Source organism: Equus quagga, chromosome 11, assembly GCF_021613505.1.
Source record: "Equus quagga isolate Etosha38 chromosome 11, UCLA_HA_Equagga_1.0, whole genome shotgun sequence".
Taxonomy (NCBI): Eukaryota; Metazoa; Chordata; class Mammalia; order Perissodactyla; family Equidae; genus Equus; species Equus quagga.
In genome coordinates, this window is record NC_060277.1 from 98,224,476 (window position 1) to 98,250,826 (window position 26,351).

Genomic DNA, 26,351 nt, shown 5'->3' on the forward strand with positions numbered 1-26,351 from the left:
ACTTTTCATCCAGTCTGTCCTATGTCAGGCAAAGGGACTGCCTGTACCCCTCCTGGGGGAGGGGACCACATGCCATGGCAGGTGATCCACGAGGGCAGCGATTAGGGCCAAGTCTTAGAATTCAGACTGTCCTATGGGAGTTAAACTGAGAACCCAGTTCACACCCCCTGATGACACGAGTACAAAGTCCCCCCAGCTCCCTCGCTCCCTGCACCTTCCTCCCCAGCACGCATCACAAGTGTAATTACGAGGCAGATAATCACTTGTCTAATCTGGTGTCTGTCCCCGAAGAGCAGGGCCTCTTCTGTGCTGTCCCAGCACTGTACCCAGCACGGTGCTTGGCCCACAGCAGGGGCTTTGTATTAAATGAATCAAAAAAAAATTTTTTTTAAAGAAAGGCTAAATGGCTCTCAGGGTTATAAAACTTGACAGTGATCCCCGCCCTCTGCCACCAAAATGTCAAATAAACAGCAGTGGCTGAGTGACGACAGAAGCACAGAAAGATGAGAACCACAGAGGCGGCATGCAGGGCATAGCCCCACTCCGTGCAAAGGGAGGGAGCCCACCAGACCAGGGCAAGTGTGCAGGCCTCACAGTGGAGCCCGGCGACTATACTGAGTGGAGGAATGAACAGATCCACAGCTCCGCTGTGGAGACAGATGCAGGAAGGGGTGAGCATCTGTGGCTCTCACGGTGGACTCAGCAGCAGGTTTGACTCTCTGTTCCCCAAGCAACCAGACTACCGTGAGGCCTGCAAGGAGGTGGAGCCCGCCCTGGTCAGACCACCCTGCCCTGCCCACTCTACGCACTTGACAGAGCGCTTCTCTCCATTGTAAATTACAAGTCAGCATCTTGAGTCTCTGGAGAGCTCCAGGACTGTGAATTGATGCCTACTTTCTCCCAGGTACAGGGCTTGCAGCTGACACAGAAGTGAACAGACATGGTCCTTCGTATCATGGAGCTAATATTCTAGTCCAGAAGACAGAAAATAAGCAAGCAGACAAGCAGATAACACAATTGTACATAGTGATGAATGTTATAAGCAAAGCGGAGCAGGGAAATGGGAAAGAGAGTCACTGGGCATGGTGCTCTTGAGACAGGTGGTCAGGCATGGCTGAGACAACAGGGAGGAAAAGCAGAGAGTTGGGAAAGGGTCCGGGTAGAGGAAACAGCAGATGGAAAAGCCCGGGCTGGAAGAAGCTCACTGTGTCGGGACCGCAAAGAGGCCAGAGGGTTAAAACTTGGCGAGCAAAGGAGGAGCCTTGCTGACGAGGGAAGCTGCCTGCCCCATCAGCTCTGGGGCCAGGGCAAGACAGGCTGTCTGAGCCTGCAAAGCAGAGGCTGGACCCCAGGCGGGGGTGAACTCAACATGGTCACTGCCACTCTGTGGAACCTGTCTGGGGCACGGCCACTGTGCCTCGGGGGACATCCCTCCTCCTCCAGCTCGAGCCGGGGGCGGCAGAGCCTTTCCTCTCCAACCTTCAGTGTGCTTGGCAGTTGTCTGGTCACAGCCTTCAGGGTCCCGTGACATTCTGGGCTCTGAAGCACTCTTCAAGACAGCAAAAACGGAGAGTCTGACCCTCACTTACACAGCTACATGATTCATGAAGTCATCTTCAGTAAACGGTTCTAGTCCATCAGATATCCATATGGAAAAACACGAGCTTTGACTCCTACCTCACACTATATACAAAAATTAATCCCAGATGGATGACAAACCTAATTGCAAAAGGTAAAATATTAAAGCTTCTAGAAGAAAATACAGGGGTTTTCATAGCCTTCACAACCTTAGAGTAGACAAAGATTTTTAAGACACAAAACACATTAGCCATAAACAGAAAGACTGATAAATTGAAGATCATTTAAATCAAGAACTTCTGTCCAACAAAAGACACCATGAAGAGATTTAAAAGGCACATCATAGACTGGAAGAAGACACTTGCTATATACAACTATACACATACTTTTTTCTCCAGTAAAAGACATATCCATAATATATAAAGAGCCCTTACAAATCAGTAAGGAAAATATGCACAAACTCAATTTAAGAATGAGACAATGACTTAGACACTTCCAGGGGGCGAGCCCGGTGGCGCAGTGGTTAAGTCCACACGTTCCGATTCTTGGCAGCCCGGGGTTCACCAGTTCGGATCCCGGGTACGGACATGGAACTGCTTGGCAAAAAGCCATGCTGCGGTAGGTGTCCCACGTATAAAGTAGAGGAAGATGGGCATGGATGTTAGCTCAGGGCCAGTCTTCCACAGCAAAAAGAGGAGGATTGGCAGTAGTTAGCTCAGGGCTAACCTCCCTCAAAAAAAAAAGACACTTCCAAAAGAAGATCAAATGGCCAATAAGCAAATGAAAAGGTATCAATATCATTAGTCATCGGGGAAATGCAAATTAAAACCAAAGTGAGATACCACTACACATCTTCTAGAGTAGCTAAAATTACAAAGATCGATGACACCATTGGCTAGGATGAAGAGCAATGAAAATGCTCATATACTGCTAACGTGAGTATAAGCTAGTACAAGCACCGTTAGAAAACTGTTTGGCAGTATCTACTGAACATATGCCTAACAATGACCCAGCAACTCCATCCCTAGGTGTACACCACAGAAACGAGTGCACAGGGTCACCAAAGGCAAGTACGAGAATGTTCACAGCAGCTTTCTTCATACTAGCCAAAACCTGGAAACAATTCAAATGTCTGTTAGCAGGAGAATGGACAAATATATTGTGACATATTCTCAAAATGGAATACTGTAGAACAATGGAAAAGAACAAACTATAGCCTCATGTTGTATGTACAGATGAATCTCACAGACATAACGTTCAGTGAAAGAAGCAAAAAGAGCACATATTGTATGATTACATTTATATGAAATTCCATGACAGCACAAATGAATCTATGGTACCTGAGGTCAGAATGGTGCTTTCCTTTGGAGGGGATAATTACTGGGAGAAGGCATGAGGGAGATTCTGTGGCTGGCAGTGTTCTGTATTTTGATCTGGATGGTGGTTACTGAGTGTACATCATATATAATTACTCACGGAGGTGTATACTGAGGATCTGGGTGCTTTAAATACTGCATTCCTCAAAAATTTTTAAAACAGGGAAATAGTCTTTTCAATAAATAGTGCTGGTACAACTGTATATCCATATGCAAAAGAATGAAGGTGGACCTCATCCTTATACCATATATAAAAACTAACTCAAAATCGATCATAGATCTAAATGTAAGAAATAAAACTATAAAAGTTTTAGAAGAACACACAGGAGTAAATCTTCATGACCTTGGATTAGGAAATGCATACTTAGACACAACACCAAAAGCACAAATGACAAAAGAAAAAATAGATATGTTAGACTATACCAAAATTTAACTTTTATGTTGCTAATGATACCATCAAGAAAGTGAAGGGGCTGGCCCAGTGGCGCAGCGGTTAGGTGCACACGTTCTGCTTCTCGGCGGCCTGGGGTTCACCGGTTCGGATCCTGGGTGTGGACATGGCACCATGCCATGCTGTGGCAGGCGTCCCACATATAAAGTAGAGGAAGGTGGGCACAGATGTTAGCTCAGGGCCAGTCTTCCTCAGCAAAAAGAGGAGGATTGGCGGAAGATGTTAGCTCAGGGCTAATCTTCCTCAAAAAAAACAAAAAAAAAGATAGCTTCTTACGGGGCTGGCCTGGTGGCGCAGCAGTAAGTGCGCATGTTCCTCGGCGGCCCAGGGTTCCCAGGTTTGGATCCCAGGTGCGGACATGGCACCGCTTGGCACACCATGCTGTGGTAGGCGTCCCACATATAAAGTAGAGGAAGATGGGCACAGATGTTAGCTCAGGGCCAGGCTTCCTCAGCAAAAAAGAGGAGGACTGGCAGTAGTTAGCTCAGGGCTAATCTTCCTCAAAAAAAAAAAAAGAAAGTGAAAAGAATTCATAGAATGGGATAAAATATTTACGAATCACACACCTAATAAGGGTCTAGAATCCAGAATATATAAAGAACTATTATAACTCAACAATAAAAAGCCAATCTAATTTAAAAAGTGCGAAAGTTCTGAATAGACATTTCTCCAAAGAAGAAACACAAATGGCAAATAAGCACATGAAAAGATGCTCAACATCATTAGCCATCAGGGAAATGCAAATCAAAACCATAATGAGATACCACTTCTCACCCACTAGGACAGCAATAATAATAATGATTTTTAAAAAGACAGTAAGAAGTGTTGGAAAGGAGCATGGGCATACACTGCTGGGAGGAACATACAGCGGGGCAGCTGCTTTGGAAACAGTCTGGCAGTTCCTCAAAAGGTTAAATATAGAGTGGAGATATGATCCAAAAGTTCTACTCCTAGGTATGCATCCAAGAGAATTAAGAACGCATGTCCACACAAAAACTTGAAAATGAATATTCATAGCAGCATTATTCATAATTGCCAAAAAGTGGAAAAAAGCCCTAGAGTCTATCAACTGATGAAAGGATAAATAAAATGTGATATGTCCATATGATGGAAGCTACAATGGAATATTACTCTGCAATAAAAAGGAATGAAGTACAGATGCATGTGCCAATATGGATGAATCTTAAAAATATCATGTTAATTGAAATAAGCCCGTCACAAAAGGTTACTATGATTCCATTTGTGTGAAATGTCCAAAATAACAAATCTGTAGATAAAGTAGTAGTTTCCAGGGGTTGAGAGGAGAAAGGTAGGGGGAGGAGAGAGGCATGGGGAGTGACTGCTAATGGGTAAGGGGTTTCTTTCATGGAGGATGAAAATGATTTAAAATTAGATTGTGGTGATGGTTGAAAATATGAAAAAAATTGAACTATATAGTTTGGTGACTTGCAAGGTATGTGCATTATAGCTCAATAAAGCTATTAAAGAAAAAGAGGGGGTGTGTGTCTCTTCTAGTCTATTTCATGGCCCTGGCCTCATCTTGAGTTATAGGATCTGGAAGCTACAGGCCAAAGGAGAGATGTGCTTGGATGGAGCTGAAAAAGCAAGACTGTAACCCAATATCAGCCCCAGACCTCAGCTGGGATAAACTCCAGGCTTCGTGTGTGCACAGGTGCCTGCAAATTCCTACCTCTGCTTTTCATGACCCAAGAACAAATGTGAAAGGGCAAAAGAGTGTGGGTTCTCAGCTTTGACTGCTGCTTCCCCAGGCCAACTGTCCTCAAGCCTCTCCACCCATGGCTCTCTCCAGGACATTCCCAGTGCTGGCTCCTCTCGGGTTATCAACAAACTGGATTATCTTATTCCAGAACAGCGCTGTCCAGCAGAAATACAATGCAAGCCACATATATCATTTTAAATGTTCCAGTAGTCACATTTAAAAAATGTAAATAGAAATATGTAAAATTAATTTGAATAATATAGTTTAACCCAATATATCTAAAATATTTTCATTTTAACATGCAATCAGTAAAAAATTATTAATGAGATATTTTTCTTTTTTTTTCATACTAAGCCTTCAAAACCCAGTGCTCTTTTTACACAGCTTATCTCAACTTGGACTGGCCACATTTTAAGTGCTCAATAGCTATGTGTGGCTATTAGCGGCCATGCTGGACAGTGCAATTCTAAATCCGGTTCACATTGCAGAATGAGTATTTTTAAAACCTGATATTTTATAAAAATATTAATTTAATAATAACAAGTACTGAGGAGGAAACCAAAGCTCCGTGAGGCGATGTGCCCTGCCCAAGGCCTTAAGCACCAGCAACCGACAGTGGCTAAGAGCAGAGAGTCTGTGGTCAGACGAGCATCACCTTCTCCACAGGGTGGGTGTGAAGACAACAGGAGATACTCATGGGAAGTGCTGGGCATGGTGCCTGGCTCATATCCACTACTCACACACCAAGAAGCATCAGCTCTGTCATCACGATGCTAGTAACAATAACGTCATGCAGGGAGAGGGGGCTGAGGGGGAGAAGGCAGAGACCACTCGGTGTCACGAGTTGGGGAAACCCCACACCAGCTCTGGGACATTTCACCAAGACCTCCCGCCAACAACTCGTACCACTCACCGGACTGGTGGGTGAGGAAACTGCAAGGCTCAGTCCAGCTCCGTCATCCTCCGGGGGCTTCTGCTGGCCACTGCCTGCTCTGGTCCTCTCTCTCACAGGACTAAGAGGCTGCTGGCCGGAAGTGCTCCCTGAAGAGGCAGCTTGGGCAGTGCCCAGCTGTGGCAAGCCCAGGGTCCCGGGTGCCTGGGAAAGTGGCTCCTGCTTGTGGCCACCATCGCAAGTCCCAGAGGACGCTTGGGCAGGGCGGCGCTGTGCAGGCACATCAAAGTGCAGGCGTGCGCTGGTGTCGAGGCCGTGGAGGGAGAGAGAGGCCTGCAGCGTGGGAATCTCCGTTTCCCGGCTCAGTCCATTGGTTGGCGCAGAGTTGACCTGGGCTTTGCTGAATTCCGACAACACCCTAGAAGTTTTTAAACAAAGAAACCTGTGTGACAAGTTGTCAGCCAGAATGCCCAAGGCTACTGGGGCAGTGGTAAGAATGGAAAAATGGTGTTTTGTAATTTAAAAACCTCTCTTCCTCATCCACTGCACTCCTCCTCCCACAGGCCCTCCTCTGCTGACACTCCTCACGGAAGCTTCTCCTGAGCTGGGACCCAGGCCGGCGGGGAGGGCAGGGGAGTCACGGAGCCCAGGAGCTCAGGTGAAAAAGCTCACAGAGCAGCGAAAAAGGACTCGATGTGAATGAGAACTGATTGCCTTTGACCTACTGAACAGGCTAACTGTGGGCCTGGAGAGTTTGCTAGCCAAACAAATGGTTGTGTGGGCAATCATTTCTGCCGGCTGTCCATGGAGAGCCTCGGTGAACCGCGTCTCAGAGCTGGGCTCCCCAACGGCACAAGCAGCTGAGGCACCAAGACTTCGCTCCCTGGGACATGCACTTAGGTGAAGTGAGGACCCACTTTGTTCCCGGAACAGTCACTGGGCAGCAGGGTTGGGGTGAGGTACAAGAGCTGGTCCAGGGGCCGGCCCGCGGGCGCAGCGGTTAAGTGCGCACGTTCTGCTTCACCGGCCTGGGGTTCGCTGGTTCGGATCCCAGGTGCAGACATGGCACCGCTTGGCAAGCCATGCTGTGGTAGGCGTCCCACATATAAACTAGAGGAAGATGGGCACGGATGTTAGCTCAGGGCCAGTCTTCCTCAGCAAAAAGAGAAGGATTGGCAGCAGTTAGCTCAGGGCTCATCTTCCTCAAAAAAAAAAAGCTGGTCCACCTCAGAGCTGCACTGGGGGTGAAGTCAGAGAAGCCTCATGTTCCCTGAAACTGCTGCTGGAGACCACTGTGCACAGAGGTGTGCACGTATGTATACAAGGATACGTGGGGTATGTACCTACTCACTCCTCTGGATGGGATGGGCTCTCCCTGCCACTCAGTGGTGCTTCTGGGGCCACAGGAGCCAGTGTTCCTGCCTTTGTGTACATGCACACAGACAAGAATGCATGAAACATGTCTGGGCCTTCCAGAATGTGCACTGGGTAGTGGCTGCTCCTCCCTCTCCTGAGGCTTCTGAGAATCCAAGGTTTGTTTCTGAAGTAAACCTATTTGCTGTTTCCGCCTCTGTTTATGAACCCAATGGAGTACATCAGGGACAAATGCAGGTTCACATGGCAACAAAGCCGTCTGGAGCCCAAGAGATTGCACATATCTGCCCTGACGGCTTAGACTGGGTCCAGAAGACACATCAAACTCCCCTTAATGTGGGCTTATGGAAATGAGGATTTTATTTTATTTATTTATTTTTCTGGTGAGGAAGATTGGCCCTGAGCTAACATCTGTGGGACACTACCACAGCATGGCTTAATGAGCGGTATGTATGTCCACGCCCAAGATCTGAACCTGTGAACCCCGGGGCACTGACGCAGAGCACATGAACTTAACCACTATGCCACCAGGCTGGCCCCGGAAATAAGGATTTTAGAATTCAAGTTTTTACCTGATTGTCTTCTGGTTGAGCTCTGCTCTTATCTACACCATCATTTCATCTACACCAAACAACATTTCAAGACATTCTAGTCAACAAGAGGTGACCAATCCATACATTTACGGGCAACTGATTTTCAACATGGGTACCAAGACATTTCAATGGGGAAAGAATAGTCTTTTCAACAAATGGTGCTGGGATAAGTGAACAGTCCCATGCATGAGAATGAGGTTGGACCCCTATCTCACACCATCCAAAAACACTAACTCAAAGTGGATCAAAGATCTAAAAGTAAGAGCTAAAACTATACAACTCTTAGAAGGAAACAGGTGTAAATCTTCACGTCTTTGGATCAGGCAATGGTTTCCTAGATATGGCATCTAATGTATAAGCAACAATAAAAAATAGATAAGTTGGACTTTATCAAAATTTAAAACTTTTGTGCTTCAAAAGGACACTATCAAGAAAGTGAAAAGATAACCCACAGAACAGGAAAAAGATACGCATATCTTTTATGCAAATATTATCATATATCTGATAAGGGTCTAGTATCCAGAATATATAGAGCTCTCACAACTTGATAATAAAAAGACAACCTAATATAAAAATGCATAAAGGATTGGAAAAGACATTTCTCCAAAGAAGATACACAATGGCCAATAAGTCATGAAAAGATGCTCAATATCATGAGACAGCAGAGAAATATAAATCAAAACCACAATGAGATATTACTCTTCCTCCCCTAGGATGGCTAGAATAAAAAAGACAGAGAATAGCAAGTGTCAGCAAAGATGCGGAGAAACTGGAATCCTCATACACTGCTGGTGGGAACGCAAAATGGTGCAGCCACTGTGGGAAACAGTTTCATAGTTCCTCAAAAAGTTAAACACAGAGTCATCATATGACTCGGCAATTCTACTCATGGGTATATACCAAAGAGAATTAACACATGTTCACACAAAAACTTGTACATGAATGTTCCTAGCAACATTATTCATAATAGCCAAAAAGTAGGAAAAAAATATATATCCATTAACTGATGAATAAACAAATTGTGCTGTATCCATACAATGGAATATGATTCAGCCATGGTACATGCTACAACAGGGATGAACTTTGAAAACATAGTAAGTGAAAGAAGCCAGTCACAAAAGGCCACATATTGTGTGATTCCATTGATATTAAATGTCCAGAATTGATGATCCATAGCTAATGGGTAAAGGTTTCCTTACAGGGTGATGAAAGCATTCTTGAATTAGATAGCAGTGATGTTGTACAACCTTGTGAGTGTACTGAAAACCACCAAACTGTACACTTTAAAATGGTGAATTTTGTGGGATGTGAATCATATCTCAATAAACAAATGGCTGACTAACAAGAAAAGGTGTAATGTGTGCGTGGAACAGTTCTAGGAAGGCAAGTGGGTGCTGGTTCTTGCTCTAAGGCCTCACTCTAAAAACAAACAGATGTGGGCTGGCCCTGTGGCCGAGTGGTTAAGTTTGCGCGCTCTGCCTCGGCGGCCCAGGATTTCGCCAGTTCGGATCCTGGGCATGGACCTGGCATCGCTCATCAGGCCATGCTGAAGCAGCGTCCCACATGTCACAACTAGAGGGATCCACAACTAAAATATACAACTATGTACTAGGGGGATTTGGGGAGAAGAAAAAAAAAAGATTGGCAAAGATTGGCAACAGATGTTAGCTCAGGTGCCAATCTTTAACAACAAATGGATGAAAATCCAAGGGTGCAACTGGCAGGGAGTAGGCCATGATGAGTTCTGGAAACGAAGGGGTAGTTTCCACAGACAAAGAAGGAAGAGACATTTGCTAACCAATTGTACGTGTCCAAACCATTGTGACAGAATGGGGCCACCTTCTGAAGTGAACTAGGGAGGCAGATTCTTGATAAATGTCTCCTGTGAGGTCCCAGCTCCTCATGAGCTCCTGGGAGGGAGCGTAGTGAGTGATTAAGAGCAGGGCTCCAGAGTCCAGCTGGCCTTGGTTAGCACACTACTGTGTGCCCCACAACAGGCTTCCAGGGTTCATGGACTTCCTCCCCTTATCTGTAAAACAGGCATGGTCACAGCACCGCCATATGACTGTAACACAGATTAAATGAGATAATATAGGTAAAACGCTTAGTAGAGTGTCTAGCACAAAATAAGTACTCAACAAACATTAACCTCAATTTGTTATTGTAGCTGTTTTTATCATCAGTGATAAGACTGCTTAGCCTCCACATATACAAATATAAAAATATAAGAAAAGGAGAATTCTGGAAATACTAGCATTACCAAAATGGTTATCAGTCACAAATGAATCTTAATCCATAAGAAAGATTTTAATGACAGAGTAGACTGGGAGTCAGAATACGTGAATGACTTAACAGCTAAAGAAATGCCACCAAACAGCAAGAAGCTTGTATGATAAACTAGAGCTCCCACCAAATCAAACCAAAGGTCAAGGTGAAACCAAGTTCACAAGCTTCACCAGAGTCAGTACTAGTCTTCAGGACCCTGTGAGAATAAGAGAGACACGGACATCAAGTGGGAAAAAGTGCTAGAGATGAGATTTTGAAGGAAAGGCAGAAGAAAGAAAATTTTCCAAAATTCCGAAGAAAATGCAACATAGAAATAAAACAGCGAAACTGCTACAGTCCTTCCACGTCTGTCTGGCTCAGGGCAGTGTTTTTCAAAAACTTTCTATTCCAAAATTTTAAAACTTTGTGCTTTCACTTAGAAAACAATCTGAAAAAAGTATATGTATTATATACTCATGTACATATGGGTACATACGTGTATACTTGTGAAATAAATGCAAAGCCTTCCCTGGAGAATCTGGGTGGCCACCTTGTAAAGTATCCCTGAGCCTGTGGTGTTCCTGAAGATGCGGACCATCATGTTGGTGGTACCTGGTACTATTGGGCAGTCCAAGGCCACTAATAAAATTAGAGGTGAGCTGCACATGCTAAGAATCACTTCCCCCAAGGGAAGGCCTCATGACAACGACATCTGACAATTCTTACTCACCAAGGTTTTGCAGCAGTGTACATAAAGATAAGCAGTGAGAGAAGTGATGTCACAGGTACCCAGCAGTAAAATGACACCACCACCACCTTTTGAGCACTGACCATGTGTCAGGCACTCTCTAAACACTTTATGTCTCTTAACTCATTTAATCTTCCCAGCGTTCCTTTGAAGCATTCTCACCTTTATTTCACGGATGAGAACATCAGGGTCAGAAAGGTTGAGTAACTTGCCTAAGGTCACAAAGCTGGTTAATGGAAGACTCGGGCAGTCTGGCTCCTGAGTCCACATTCTTATCCACTAGACTGCACCTACGCTTCTCAGGGATAATTATAATTCACACCCAACGAACACAAAAGAAGCTATTCAGGGCTGTCAATCCTCTATTCACACAGCAAACTGCAATTTGGTTTCCACAAAACATTAAATTAATAAACTTCATTTGGAATGTTAAGTGTTTTGTACTTTATGTTTAATTTGTAGATGTTTTGATTTTATAGCTGTTAAGAGTTATAAGCACAAGGTATTTATGCCTAATTTTGAGTTATAAACATGTAAGTAATATAATAAAAGTAACTTAAGTGAACTCTGAAGTGTTGGTGAGAATCTTTACCATTAAAACACACACTCCAAGAGATGCTGATCTCTGGCTCTTGACTAACTTCAAGCCCAGCTCTCAGAATGATGGTGCCGGATGTGTCCGCGCATCTGTGTGTTCAGTGCTTGCTGGTTCCTCACATCGCTGCCCAGTGTTGGTCTGTACGTCCTGACCCTCTTCCTTGAGTTCCCAAATAACACCCAGGACAACACTTCCCACACAGGGTAGATGGTTGCTGATTCAACGGCCTGAAGCTGGAATTTTCCAATCACAAGACTCATGAGAGATAAAGGCAGGACACATGACAGAGGGAAGGCTGGCTGGTCTGTGGGAGGAGGGAGAGACAACGAGGGACTCAGGTGAATGAGCCTAAGTCACACCACGGCCCAGCCATCTCTCGTGTGGGGACTGCTCCTCCCCAACACGTTATACCTAAATCCTTCTGTTTGACATTTGAAAATCCTCTCCAGTGTGCTCAGTGCTCAGAAGCCATTTCTGGGGCCTACCAGATGTTCTCGTGTGTGCAACTCACTAACAGGCATCTGATTTAATTCTCAAACAGCCCTATGAGGAAATCTCCATTTTAAAGATGAAGAAATAAAACCTCAAAAAGAGTCAGCAGTTTGCCCGACATCACCAGACGCGTAAGTGGTGGAACAGGGCTTGAAACTAGATCTGCTCCCAGTCCAGCCCATCGCAGCCAATCCCGCTGTTATCCCCACACCAGGCAGGACCCCCCAACCCCCGCCGTAAAGGCCTGAACCAAGGTGGGCAGAGAGCAGCAGGAATGGAAAAGAAGGCCCTAAACACAGACTGACGAAACATGGGTCCAAGGAAGAGGTGCTTAATCAAAGGCTGTCATTTTTTACCTCTTAGATGAGCAAATATCCAAAAGTGTGATAACACCCTCTGTTGACAAGGCTGAGAGGACACAGGTACATTCCTGCTGGAATATAAACAGGCAATGTCTGGGAACATTACAAATTCACTTCCCCTTTGGCTCAGCAATTTTGCTTCTGGGAACTTACTGAACAGAGACACTTGCACAGAACTAAAAGACCACGTACACCAGCTTATTTACAGAAATGATGAAAGGATCTTCTCCAAAACAAGGTGAAGAATAGTGCAGTTATACTAACTTTTGTGGAAAGAGGTGGGGGAAGAAATAACAAAGAAAAAATTTTAAATCTGTATATTCATATTTGTTATAGATGCATTTAGAAACATTGGAAGAATATGCAAGAACTTAATAATTATGCTTACTGGGTGGAAACGACTTTTCACTGTATACATCTGAGATTTTTTTTAAGCATAAAAATAGATTATCTATTCAAAAATTAATGTTAAAAAGCCTGAATGAAGACGACTCTGCCCAGGCTCCCTTCTTTAGTCAAGTTTGTCACCCCATTCGTCCTCCTGCACACACTTGCTTGTCCCCCGTTGTCTACACCTCCTCCAGGGATCATTCAGGATCGTGTCCTCCAGGAGATCTTCTGAGGGCACAGAAGACCACCCTTATGCCTTATGCTTTTTGGAAGTTGTAAATACAGCTCTGAACTATTAGTTTCCTTCTCTCTAGATGAAGACACTAATATTTTACATGGAGTCTCAGAGAGATTAAATAACTTGTAAGGTCGCCCAGGACAGCGAGAGCTTGAACCGTCTCTGAGCCTGGTCTACACCCCTTCTCCTCACGGCCCCCATTTGCCTCCGGTTACAGCTCCCAGCCACTCCAGACCCTGAGGAAGAGAGATGATGTCCCCTGTGTCTTTCTTTACGCCCTAACAGAGTTCCGTGCTGAGTGACAGGCAATCACGTGCTACAGGAAGGAAGGGAGGCAGGGAAAGAGGAAGAGAAGAAAGAAGGAAGGACAAAGAGAGGAGGAAAGAGTCGGGGAGGGGCACTCACTCTTGCAGAGACGGGTCTGAATCATCGGCATTTGCTGTTCCCGGGTCTGAGTCGAAGGACATGGGCTCCTCAGAACGGTCTGGACTCTTGAAGCCATTCTCTTGGAGTAGACAGCTATCAGAGTTCAGGCTGCAAGACAGCTGGGACGAACTGGCCGTGTCCAGGCTGAGGGAGGAGGCGGTGAGCTTCCTGTTCCGCCGGATCTTATGGCCCGAGTGCTGGACTTCGATGTCCTCCGAGCCTGAGGAATGGGAAATGGAATCCAGAGACTCCTTCCGCTGTAGTTCTGTACCGGAGGTAGTGAGAGGGTCGAGCTCAGAGAGTGGGCACAGCCCAGAGAGGGCCAGTGGGGTAAGCGTCCACTCGTTGAGGATGGCGGACTTGTAGGAGAGTTCGAAGGATAAGGACGTCAGTCCCTGCAGGAAGCTGAGCAGGAACTGGCCCTCCTCGGCGTCTCGAAGCAGGGCTGTGGGCTGATAGTACTCGCACAGTTGGGCCTGCTCCTGGAGCAGCAGTTTCAGGTAGCACTCCATCAGGCCGTCGTTGAGGGCCAGGCGCAGCCAGGCCCGGCAGCGGCCCACATCCGTGCTGACAAAGATCAGGTGCTCCAGTTCCGAGATGATGTGTCTGAGAAGGCGGGGAAGAGACTTGTTTCAAAAAATGACCTCAAATCACTGAGAGGTCGTTTTATCCACTGGTTAGCAAGAGCCAATAATACCGACCGCAAATACATATAGGCCTGAAAAATTCTTGGATAATAGGGTTCTAAGGGGAATTTAGAAATACTAAGCTATAACCCCCAACTTTTTGAGGTAGGTGTCACGAAGGATAATTGCTATTTTTTGTTACAACTACCCCTTGGGCTCCTGAGATCATCTGCTCATGCAAGACATGTCTGCTGAGCCCCTAAGTGTGAGGTCCTTGGAGCTGTGAAGACCCAGGGTAAAGACAAGGGCCCTGCCCTGTCCAAGTAACTGCCTTTCAAGGGCACACTGGGGTGAGCCCTGTTGTTGGCAGAGTTGGGGTGGGGGTCTGGGCAGTCATTTCCAGACTGGAGTAGAAAAATGCCACAGAAAGAGCAGTATCTGAGCCAGGCCTTACGGGATTTCAAGAGGCAAAGATGGAAGGAGAACCTTCTAGGCACAAGGGACTGACAGAAAAAAGGCATAAAGGGTAGGAAAGCATCAGACCTGTAACAAGAGCGGGGACACTCCAGTTACAACATGGGGTGGAAGAGTGGGTGATTTGGTTGCAAAGCCAGGTAACGCAGGGTCTTGAGTATCAAACTAGCGAGGCAAAGTGGGGCAACGGTCGCCACCCCTGGCTGTGCATCCGAACCACCTGAGGAACTTGGTCAGGATACAGATTCTGAGGCCCCAACCTAGTAAATCAGACTCTGGGCTGGCATTTGGAAGCCATAGGCTACAGGTTTTGCACAGGAAAGTGACCTGACCACAGCTATGCAGAATTCAGGCGGGCTGTTCTGGATAAGATCAGACACCCCCCCAACTCCGCCCAGCTGACTGACCTCAGGAAAGACAGAATGAGATAAGAGGGACAATTAGAAAGCCATTGTCACCCAGGCGTGAGGTAAGAACCTGAGATAGGGCAGTGGCAGTAGGCACAGAAAGGAAGATTAGAGACTGACAAGGCACCTTTGGCTGAATGTGGCATTTAATCGCCCTTAGAGGCATAGTACCAGCTGCTTGCTCCAAAATCCAGGCAGTTAGGGCCAGGGCCACAGAGACAAGTGTCTCAGGTGCACATTCAGATGCTCTACTGGGATTCCACTCTTTAAAAAAATCCCACCTCGTTATAAGTATAACATTTAGCACAAAGATATTCAAACATTCTAAGGCAGAGCCAGCAAACTTCTGTAAAAAGCCAGACAGCAAATACTTTAGGCTTTGCAGGCCACACGACCTCTGTTGCAACTACCTAATCGTGCCAGGTGTAGTCCAAAGGCACCTCCTGCTAAAGGCCACCAGCCCAGGGGCTCAAGGCAGCCCTAGGCCATTGCCTGAGCTGAGGGGCTCCATCAAGCTTGGTCCACCTCACCCGTCTCTACTCTAGAACATAGAGCATCCCCTGCTTTCCAGCAGAGCTGGAGACGAAGAGCCCAGGGTCCCACACCCTGAAGCTCCTCCCCAAAGCAAAATCTCCCCAGCTGATCTCACTTGTGGGTGACAGCTTTCAGGAGGGGCCAGAAGACAGGCTGAGGCAGAGGCTTCTGGTGGGGACTCTTCTTCCTCTTCCCTCCCGCCTCGGCTCGGATGTGCTTGGCGTGCAGGCCGTGGATAAATACGGCCTCCAGGGCACTGCACATGGTGTTGGCATCTCCGTCTTCACTGGTGACCACTGTGTCCGAGGACACGTACTGCTTCTGCAACGCCTTCACGGATCCCACTAGCTTCTTCTTGATGACCTAGGCAGGGCCAGACATAACACAAGCCTGTAGAAGATCCTACGGCGACCCCAGGAACGTAACTCTGCCGTCGCCAAATACATGCTCAACCACGCGTGTGCACACTCGTATGTATGTGTCTACACAGCAAAACCAGCACATGCTAACTATAGAAAATAAAGCATAGAGAAGAAAAGAAAATCACATACTTACACCACCCAGAGATGCTCTTATTTTTTGGCAAAGGTATTTATTTTTTCGTTTTTCATACTAAACTTCAGTGACCAGAGAGCCATGTAAATCTTACGTTTAAATATTGGCTCCATCACAGTTACAGCTATGGGAGCTTGAGGAGTTCCTCTAGGACAGGGGTGAGGCCTTCCACCTTATTTACATGACCAAGACTCCACAGAGTCAATAAGCTAAGAGGCAAAAAGTGTTGCTTTACAACAATAACACCACCAAGAAAACAGAGGGTGCTACAACAAGAAGGATCCTAGACCTGGCGGTCAGAGGCCTAGGTTCAGTTTCAGCTCTGTCCGTCACCAGCTGGGTCACCTCAGACATTTCACTCACCCTCTCTGAGCCTCAATTCCCTCACCTGTTAAACGGAAATATTACTTCCTGATCTATGCACCGGGGGGATCACTCCTTGAGGGCAGGATTAGTTTTTCATTCATCCTTGTGTCCTCACCACCTGGCATGGTTCTGGCACGTAGAAGTACTCAATAAATGTTTGTTAAACGAATAAATTATAAAATATACACAAAGTTCTTTGGAAATACAGAGTAAAGATGGTTCTATCATAATATAAGAAGGTCAAAATTACTTAAGTGTTGGGAAAAGGACTAGAAGGATTGCAGAAAAATTGGTTTGAATTGTTAGGTGATTATGGATAAATATTTTACTGTTTTATTTTTATTTTAGCCAAAGCTGTTCGTGTTAACGTTCTTTGAAAAGTTAAATGTTCTTTTTTATAACAGCTTGAATGAGACATAATTTCCCGGCATAAAATTCATTCATTTAAAGTACGCAGTTCAGTGGTTTTTAGTATATTCACAGAACTGTGCAACTACTGCCACTATCTAATTTTAGAGCATTTTGATTGCCCCCAAAATAAACAGTGTACCCATTAGCAGTCACTCCCTATTCCCCTCTCCCTCAACTTCTGGCAGCCACTAATCTACTTTCTGTCTCTATGGATTTGCCTACTCTGGACATTTCACGTAAATGGAATCATTCAATATGCAGCCTTTTGTGTCTGGCTTCTCTCAGCATATTTTCAAAGTTCATCTATGTTGCAGTCCCTATCAGTACTTCATTCCTTTTTATTGCCAAATAATACTCCACGGCATGGATATACCACATTTTATTTATCCATTCATCAACTAATGGACACTTGGGTTGTTCCCACTTTTTCCCTACAATGTTGCTATGAATATTCATGCACAAGTTTTTGTGTAGACATATGTTTTCAATTCTCTTGGGTACATACCTAGGAATGGAACTGCTGGGTCATATGTAACTCTATGTTTAACTTCTTTGAGCAACTATCAGACTGTTTTCCACAACAGCTGCACCATTTTACATTCCCATCAGCAATGTACGAGGGTTCTACTTTCTCCACAACCCCACCAACACTTAGTTTGTCTGCCACTTAGATTACAGCCATCCTAGTGGGTGTGAAGGAGTATCTCACTGTGGTTTTGATTTGCATTTGTCTAATGTCTAATGATGTTGAGCGTCCTTTCATGTACTTATAGGTCACTTGTATATTTTCTCTGGAGAGATCCTTGGTCTTCAGGTAACCTATACTAAATCCCCATTGTTTTCTGTAAATCCTTATTTTATCACCAATAACATGATCTAGAAAGGGTAGGATCTCCTCAGAGCCTGCTTCTGCTATAACTTTTTCTCAACCTGAGGGCTCTCTTTCTGGACAGTGGCTCATTTCAAAGTGAGAAAAACTGATGACATGGCTGTCCTGTGCCCCACTTCTCCCCCCTTGATCCTCCCTGGTCACCTACCGGGATGGCAGCCCGGGGGTCCAGTCCATTCTCCACCACTGAGAGCATTTCCACTCATGCAGCAGCTCCTGCCGAGAATCACATGACACCTGCAGACACAGATGGCAGTCAGATGAGCAAGCTCCCAAGTCACCACCCTCAGCCACCCCCAACCCCCAGCAGGCAACAGGAGGTCAGCCAATCCGACTCAAACTGCAACCGAAAGGACTTTGAATACAAAAGTAAAAACTGAGAGTGGAGTTTAGGGAAGGAAATAAGGAAGGAAACAGAGTCTGAGGGCTCGGACCTTGGTCGCTGAGGAGCCCTGTGTGCTGGGGGTGGGTCAGCCCCGAGAAGTGCGTGGAAAGGTTCTTTCCTCCACACTGAACGCTGGCACAGAAAGCAGGGAATGAGAGGCCCATTCAGACACAGAGCTGAGCATGCAAGGGAAGCTGCAGTGGAAGGTGCCAAGAACCCACAGGGAGCAGGAAGCAGGGCTCACTCACATTCAGGGCCTGGGCCCTGCAACTGCCCTGCTCCTGTCCCAGTCCAGCGTCTGCCACCTCAGTGATGGAAAGGACAGAGGAAACAGCTTCAGAGAGGAAGGCACCCTCGCTGCACATCTGCTTCTCCTTCAGGCTATGAGGGCCTAGCCTGAGCAAAGGGTTGTGTCTCAAGGGGAACAGCAGAGATTTTAATCTCAAATTTGCCACTAACCAGCTCGGCACACTGGGGCGCTGTACCAGACCTCTCAAATGGAGCTTATGAATGTGGAAAACACCTAGCACAGGGCCTGATGTGTCTCAAGGATTAATGGTATCTATAACCCCAGCGGAGGTGGCCACCCAAATTTACAGACAAAGAATGCCACTGCCTAAATGAATATGCACAAGTCGCTGAAGTCAGTACACAGGTAAATCCCTCAGGGCAGCTGGCTTTCTCCTGGGGGTGTCTGAGGGTGAGGAGGGAGTGGGGGTGCAGGCCTCAGCCTGAGCTCGAGGGCAGCTGTTGGCTGGCCTGGTCCCACCCCAGTAACTTGGACAGACTGGGACCAGGCAAGCACATTCACAGCTAGACAAATCTCTAGTGACCACACAGCTGAGCATGAGACCCTCCCAAAAAGGTTATTGGTGTCTCTGCTCTCAAAAACTTATGGCTCAAAGAAATTAATAAAACCAAGGCATGGGGCCAGTCCAGTGGCACAGTAGTTAAGTTCACGTGCTTTGCTTCGGTGGCCCAGGGTTCACAAGTTCAGATTCTGGGCACAGACCTAGCACTGCTCGTCAAGCCATGCTGTGACGGTATCCCGTATAAAAAAAAACTAGAGGAAGATTGGCACAGATGTTAGCTCGGCAACAATCTTTCTCAAGCAAAAAAAGAAAGATTGGCAACAGATGTTAGCTCAGTGACAATCTTCCTCACAAAAAAAAAACAACGAAAAAACCCCAAGGCATGCTAAATGGGTTTTGTACCCTTTACATATATTGCCTCCGTAACTCCCACACAAGCACCTTAGGAGTGCTGTTTATTATCTCAACCTGACAGATAAGAAATAGAAGCTGCCCCAGGTCAAGGAACTCCCCAAGATCCCAGGGCTGACAAGTGGTCGACTCCACCACCAGCGGCCAGGACGATGGCAACCCCAGCTCAAGGTACAGCCCCAGTCTCCTGAATGAGTGCACTCACCTCCCTTCCAGAAGACGGGGTGTGAGCTAGGGCTAGGGTGTAGGGGGAGGGTTTGGAGAGGGGGCTGGGAGGAGGACTCTTCCGCTGGGCCCAGGCAAGGTGATGCAAGGGAAGATTAGGACCAGTCTGGTGCAAAAGGTTTACGGGAGAATGGTGGGGCATGAGGTTTGGAAATGAGAGAAGCAGGGTGGCCCTAAATGGTGGAAGATGCTCTGATTCATCGCAGGCCTCTGGTGTCGGCAGAGGGTAAAAGGACCCAGAGCCAACCTCCCTAAGTGCGGACACGCAGAGGGAGGCAGGTGTGTGTGGAGGATGGCCTCTGCAGAGCCAGCTCGAGCAGGGTGTGATAGACCGCCAGGAAGACACTGCCCCAGGCCACAGCCACTGGCTGACCGCCTCACCCTTCACCATGTTCCCCACCCGCCCGGGATTCTCACGGCCCTCCTCCGGTTACCAGCTCCACACTCTGGCCACCAAGGCAACAGGAAAAGGGGTGTACGGTGTGTATGAGTCCCTCCTGGAAACATGCGTGATCCTGGGGGCTGCGTTCCTTCAGGGCTACCTTCAGCAGCCCAGCAGGCCAATCCACGTGCTCTGGCTCCAGGACCCTGGGTCCAATCCCTTTCAGCAATTCCAGAGGCCTAAGGCCTCCCCTCAGGCCTGCCCTGCTAGCTGGAGCCTCAAGTCCCAAAATTGCCCTGCCTTCAGCCAGTCACAAGGCCAGGCCCAGGCCCGGAAGGGCTCAGACCTCAACAGTCTAAAGGGATAGCCTGGGTCCATCAAGGCCTCATTAACTAATTAACTGAAAATAACAGCGTATTCTTTGGAGGGAGGGAGGTTATCAGTAAGTGTGTGCCAAGTAACGGTCTGCTAAAAGACCAAAGTAAACCGATGCTGAGAGGTCAGAGCAAGGCCAGACAAGAGACCATAACTATCAGATAAAACAAAGCGTCAGGGGCCGGCCCCGTGGCCGAGTGGTTAAGTTCACGTGCTCTGCTTCAGCGGCCAGGGGTTTCGCTGGTTCAGATCCTGGGCGCGGACATGGCACCACAGTCAGGCCATGCTGAGGTGGTGTCCCACATGCCACAACTAGAAGGACCACATCTAAAATATACAACTATGTACTGGGAAGATTTGGGGTGAAAAAACAGAAGAGACTCCCAAAAAACAGTGTCAGAAAAGCCACAAAACAACTGACAACAGCGCAGAGGAATCCAGGAGAACAGCCACTTAACAACTTACAAAATAGGACTGAGACTCCGGGGTTGAGCCCATGGCTTTCTTTGTAGGAAGCCAAGGCGCCCCACCTCTGCGTGTCTGTTCCACGGTGCCTCAGGGAGGCAGGAAACCGGCGCAGAGGCAGGGATCTGACAGTCTATGACCCCAGAACTCGCTGATGGAACCAGAACGGGGTTTTGGGTCTCCTGATTGCTGGGTCGGCACTCCATCACTCTCCTGGATGGCCCAGACCCCCAGTCTACCATCCTATGGGACTGATTTCACTTTCTGTCCTCAGAACACTCTTCATTGACACCAAGAACCAAACCAAAGAAAGGGGTGACTTCAAGGAGACCTAGCTGAAGAAAGTAAGGAGAGAACTTGGGCAACGCTCCCAAACGGCTCTTCCAACATCACTGGTGGAATTTAGCAGAAAAGCTGACTTCTGTCTGTCCTTTAGGAAACTCCAAACCACGTTAAGTCTGCCTTTCCCCCTAAGCATTGATTCACCCAGACACAGCGCTTGAAGCTTCTCTGATCTCACTCTCTAATCTCATTTAATTCTGTTTAACAGGAGAAAACGGAGGCTTAGTAGAAACGGGCCCCAGACAAGGGACAGAATTCTCTGGTTTCCTCATTCCAAGTCCTGTGCCTTTCACCAGATCAAACTGTATCAGGCCTTTGGTTCGAAGAGTTTCAGGTAAACTTATTACTTATAGACTTTTTTTTTTTTTGGAAGATTAGCCCTGAGCTGACACCTGCTGCCAATCCTCCTCTTTTTGCTGAGGAAGACTGGCCCTGAGCTAACATCCATGCCCATCTTCCTCTACTTTATACGTGGGATGCCTACCACAGCATGGCTTGCCAAGCGGTGCCATGTCTGCACCCGGGATCCGAACCGCCGAACACCAGGCCGCCAAAGCAGAATGTGCAAACTTAACCGCTGCACCACCGGGCCGACCCACTTATAGACTCTTAAGAGGCACTCAGAAGCTCTATTTTATCAAATAAGGCTTAAAATCAATAAGAAACAATCTTGCCCATCAGATCTGTCGCCCTAACCAGCTGAGCCCAGGTCCTCTCCCTGGTACTCAAGTTTCAGAGCTGTCTTCTCTTAAAAATTCCAACATACAGTTAGAAAGGAGTTGTTCTGGTTGTTTTTCTTCATTATACTGCCTGGCCTTCTATAAACATCCAATTTCACTTCCTCCAGAGGCCAAGAAAGAAAAGAGAAGAATGGCTTCAATGAAACTTACATTAAAAGAAGAAATGGATGACTTGGCGTCACTGCTTTTGAAACACTCCATCCATCAGTAAACAGCAACCTCTTCCCCTTAGAGACTTCTCAGCCATTCCCCACAGCCTCCTCTCACTGGCCTGAATCCAGTCCTGTAGCTGGCTGTTCAGAACAACAGCCTGCCGTTTAAGCCATCCAGCTGCTGTACCAACTGATGAGTCATGTTTTTCAGATGGCAAAGAATGACAAAGTTATCAGTTGGAAAAGAATGACAAAGTTATCTTCTGATTCAGAAAAGCAGCTGATCTTTCAGACACATGAGTGCTGAATGAGTAAATAGCACCTCCTTCCACCTGAAGAAAGTTGGATTTTGGGACAAGTGTCCTGTGAGGGGTGGGACAGAGGGGGTGTGCTGGGGGAACCAGGCCTTCGAAGCAATGAATACCAGCTGGAGGGAGAGAAACTTCGAGCTTGTGATTCCTAGACCAAGGACTAAAGGTGAGGCCAGAAATGTGAAGTCAGTGGACACTGGCTATCTGTCTTTCTTCCCTCCAATAACACCCATCTCCTTCTGTATTCTTAGGATTCTAGCAAGGACCAAACTTTGAATGAATAAAAACAGGAACTTTCCCCGATTCATTCACCATTGCATTTCTAGTACCTAGAACAGTGCAGGGCACCCAGTGGTACCCCAAAAATACTTGCTGAATCAACTGATGAACAAAATAAAATAAGGCTCAGGGCAGGTATCTCCATTTCACAGATTGTGGGAAGCTGAGGTCTACGACTCTCCAGTGGGGGGGTGGGGGGTCACTGTGGATCTCCTTCCTTTAAACCAAGCTGAAAACCATTCAGATATATCGCACCTTAAGGGGGGAATATTGAAGGTAGAAGGGCATTTAATTTTCAGAGGAACAAGACTGTAAATAGCAAGCAAAGAAAATGGGTCCTGTCTGTGGCTCTTTAAAATTGCTGTCAAATAGCCAACCCTCTGAAGCTAGGTCACCAGAATTTGGAGAGAATGTGCACCCACAAAGCCCAGGAGATTATAAATGCTGAGCACAGGGCCTGAGTGCCTCAGGAATGTCCCTCTGCCTTGGCTACTCTGAGATAACACAGCTCCCTGTGTTCATGGGTAATGAAAATGGCCAAAACTCAATGATCCAGCACCTGCAAAAAGAGGAAGCGATTCAACAGCCTCTGTATCCATCTATGCCTCAGTCTCCCCAGAATCCACACACCTCTACTCTTCACAACACATAACATCGCCTCTCGCATCCATTGTGCTCCCTGTGTTCAGTGTTGGGACTGATCCGCTATCAGCTCTAGCCAGGAGGAGCACTAGGTGAGGCTCCTTTACAAGTACCAGGACAATCCACAGGGATGTGGTTCTGTGACCACAGCCAACCCTACACAGTGGTACTTGCTGAGTTTCCCCAGGGCCAGAACACCAGCCAAAAGGAAGTGATGGCTGCTGCCCCCGGATGAGTGAGCTAGGTGTGTGGCCATTCTTCACCTTCCAGGTATTTGGATGATACCTACCATTCCAGATGCCAGCAAAAGTAATTTAACATGAATGCTGACAACACAGTCCCTAAGAACAGGTACAGGGAATCAGACACCCAGGAAAAACCCCTAACCCAAGAGGGGGATCTCTACTCCTCCACCCTTATTTACCCTCTGGGGCCCTGCACGCACCAATCAAGCTGCCCAGTCTCTTAACAGCCTGGCTCTGAGCAAGCACCTAGATTTGGTTGTTGAGTGGCAGCTGGTGGGGTTGGCAGGGGACCCTGCACTAAGTTCTCATACTGAAAGGGTCTGGGTCAAGGAAAGACTGGGTGCAGAGTGGGAGTGAAGAGTTGAGGTGGGGACAGCAGAGGTGAAGGGACATGGAGACCTCATTGTTAACAAGATGGGGTGAGGGTGGTAAGAACTGGGGCAGCAAGAGTTGGTGGCAGTCTAGAAAAGACTTAGAGATGAAGTGTCCTCAGGATGGTTGGAGATAGTAAGGAAGGATACGATGGGCTAGGAAGTTACGGGTTGAGTCTGGGAGGACAAGAAGATACATACAAGACTTAGAACAGGACTGTGATCAGAGTTATCACGAAGAAAGGGGTGAGTCAAAACGGCATCTACCTTGGTGGTGGGTCTTAAATGAGAGTGGGACAAAGATAGAGTGTTTAGGTTGAGGAGACCTTGAGGAGCTGAGCAGAGGGTTGTGGGAGATTGGGATAAGAAAGCTGAGCCAGAATAAGGGCAAACTAGAATGGTGGGTCTCTAGGACGTTTGCGTGGAGCATTAGGATTGCCAAAGGGGTTGAGGGGTGAGGACGTGATGTGTTAGAGGGAGGCGGAGAGATGGAGATCGGGGTTGGAACTGGGGTCAAGGGGGAGGCTGCCTTTACGTAAGACCGGTGGTGAGGGGATGGGGTTAGGGATGGGGTCACGTCACGGGTGGGAGAAGATGGAGGGGACAGGCCAGCAAGGGCAGTGCGGGCCGAAGGCTAGGGTCGGAGTAGGGTGGGGCGCGGGGCGCGGGCTGGGAAGGGTGAGGGCTCTGAAGCAGGACCGTCGCGAGGCAACCAGGGGTTTGGGATCACGGAGAGAACTGCTGGCCCATCGTCCGTTCGCGTCTCAGCCCCGCCGCCCCTCCGCGGCCCTCCTCGCCCCCGACCCCGAACTCACCAAAGGGAGCCGGGAGGGGGCGGGGGTACTCCCGGCCGCGGCTGCCCCTAAGCCTCAGACCCGACGCTGCGGCCTCCCGGCCACTGACAACAGGAAGCGATGCTGGAGGCGCCTGACGCCATCACGTAGGCTCCGGCCCCTCCCCCGGCCGCGGAACCAATCGCGGGGCCCGGAGGAGCCGCGGGGCGGGGCCAGCGCTCTCGGAGTCCCGAGGGTTCCCAACCTCAGCGTGGGTGCGGGGTCTTGGGAGGCTCGGACCAGTACGGAACGGAGAGGCGATGCCTCCGCTGCCAGGCGGAACGCGCCCTCACTGCCAGCTTCCAGCAGGGCTTGCGTAGGGCAAGATCCTGGCTTCTGGGTTCCTGACCTCGCCTGGCCTCAGCATTATCTGCGTATCATTGGGGCCGTCACTTGGCCGCCTTCCACGAAGATTGCCCACTTGTAAAATGGGACCAATAATGCCTACCCTATTTTTGCCTCCCCGAGGGCGTCAGCGCAGCCCAGCGAGCAGAGCGCAGGCCCAAGTTGGAGCCTCCCGCCTGGCTGCTCTCAGGAAAAACATACATGTTTTGATCATACCTTATACCAAGGGATCGCCTGAGGTCCCCTGGGCATTCAGCCCGCCCATCAGCCCCGTGCAGCATGAAGCTCAAGGGTCCGCTTATTCTCATCCAGCCATGTAGTTTGCTTTCCATCGTAGAAGTGACGTTTTTCTTTCAAATTGACTCAGAACAAAAAGTCAAAAGTAGCAGAGGGTGTGCTGCCGTGCTCCAGACACTTCACACATGCAGGCTTTGAGTCAATTGGGAGCCCAGTGCCTGGGTTTTGGCGGCGCACGGAGAGGTGCGGTTACATTTAGGTCTGGGGGTCCTTGGGGATGGCTACAGGGCTGGCTGGGGAATAGGTCAGTTCTTAGAAGCAAGCTCCGCTGATCTCGGCCCGGGGTCCTATGCTCCAACAGCCCATCCGAGAAGGAAGGTGTCCCTCATTTCTCTGGGAAGGTCGAGATCCCAGTGCCTGCCTCCATGGATAAAACCGGCTGTTGGGAGCGTCGCCCCCCCTGCCCCTTCAGTAATTCTCTCTCCAGGAGTGAGAACTGCCCCTCCTGGGTGTTAGGCTAGATGAGTCTGAGTGCTGAGTGTGTTCACTACAGTTAGTGGTTGAGCAGGAAGATTAGAAGTAAGGACATAGAGGCTAAATATTCTCTTGGTGTTAAACTCATTTTTAACAAGGTAGAAAGTAAGGGATATACTAGGGAAATCTGGTTACTTGCAAAAGGATAGTGTTTCTGGTCATAATTGGCACAGCAAGAGTATCAGTGACTTGGCACAAGTGTGACCCTCAAACATTGCACAAGCATGCAACATCCCTCAGTTATTCCACTGAGTTTTGGGGCAGCTGCTGGCTGCAAAAGCTGTGGGAATCCAGCAGTGTAATCTCTTGTCTGCCTTTTCAGGAGCCCCCATATCCTGATCTTCTCTTACTTCCCAGGCCTCTCCACCTCTCTGCAAAGTCTGCAGGCTTGTCTTCCTCTACATCCCTTTGTGAGGCTAAATAAAGCTATGGATCTGGGGCTGGGGTCGGGGGCGGGGGGGGGGGGGGGTGCTGTGAAGGAGAGGGAAACGCACACACAT

General features: G+C 47.8%; 1 protein-coding gene across 2 annotated transcripts in view; it reads right to left on the reverse strand.

The window, feature by feature from the left end:
- PLEKHM1 (pleckstrin homology and RUN domain containing M1) overlaps positions 1–24,847 on the reverse strand; it is a 46,385-nt gene extending 21,538 nt beyond the window's left edge. Inside the window, exons 1-6 of one of the 2 annotated variants that reach the window (XM_046676415.1) lie at positions 24,718–24,789; positions 18,399–18,455; positions 17,914–18,002; positions 15,660–15,907; positions 13,483–14,109; positions 6,039–6,435 (exon numbers count right to left, since the gene is read on the reverse strand). In XM_046676415.1, the coding sequence (XP_046532371.1) occupies positions 6,039–6,435; positions 13,483–14,109; positions 15,660–15,907; positions 17,914–17,961 (1,320 nt within the window). In that variant the 5' untranslated portion in view covers positions 17,962–18,002; positions 18,399–18,455; positions 24,718–24,789. Of the gene's footprint in view, positions 1–6,038; positions 6,436–13,482; positions 14,110–15,659; positions 15,908–17,913; positions 18,003–18,398; positions 18,456–24,717 lie in introns of both variants that reach the window. The other variant, XM_046676414.1, reaches the window with a different exon arrangement.
- Positions 24,848–26,351: the final 1,504 nt, after the last annotated feature.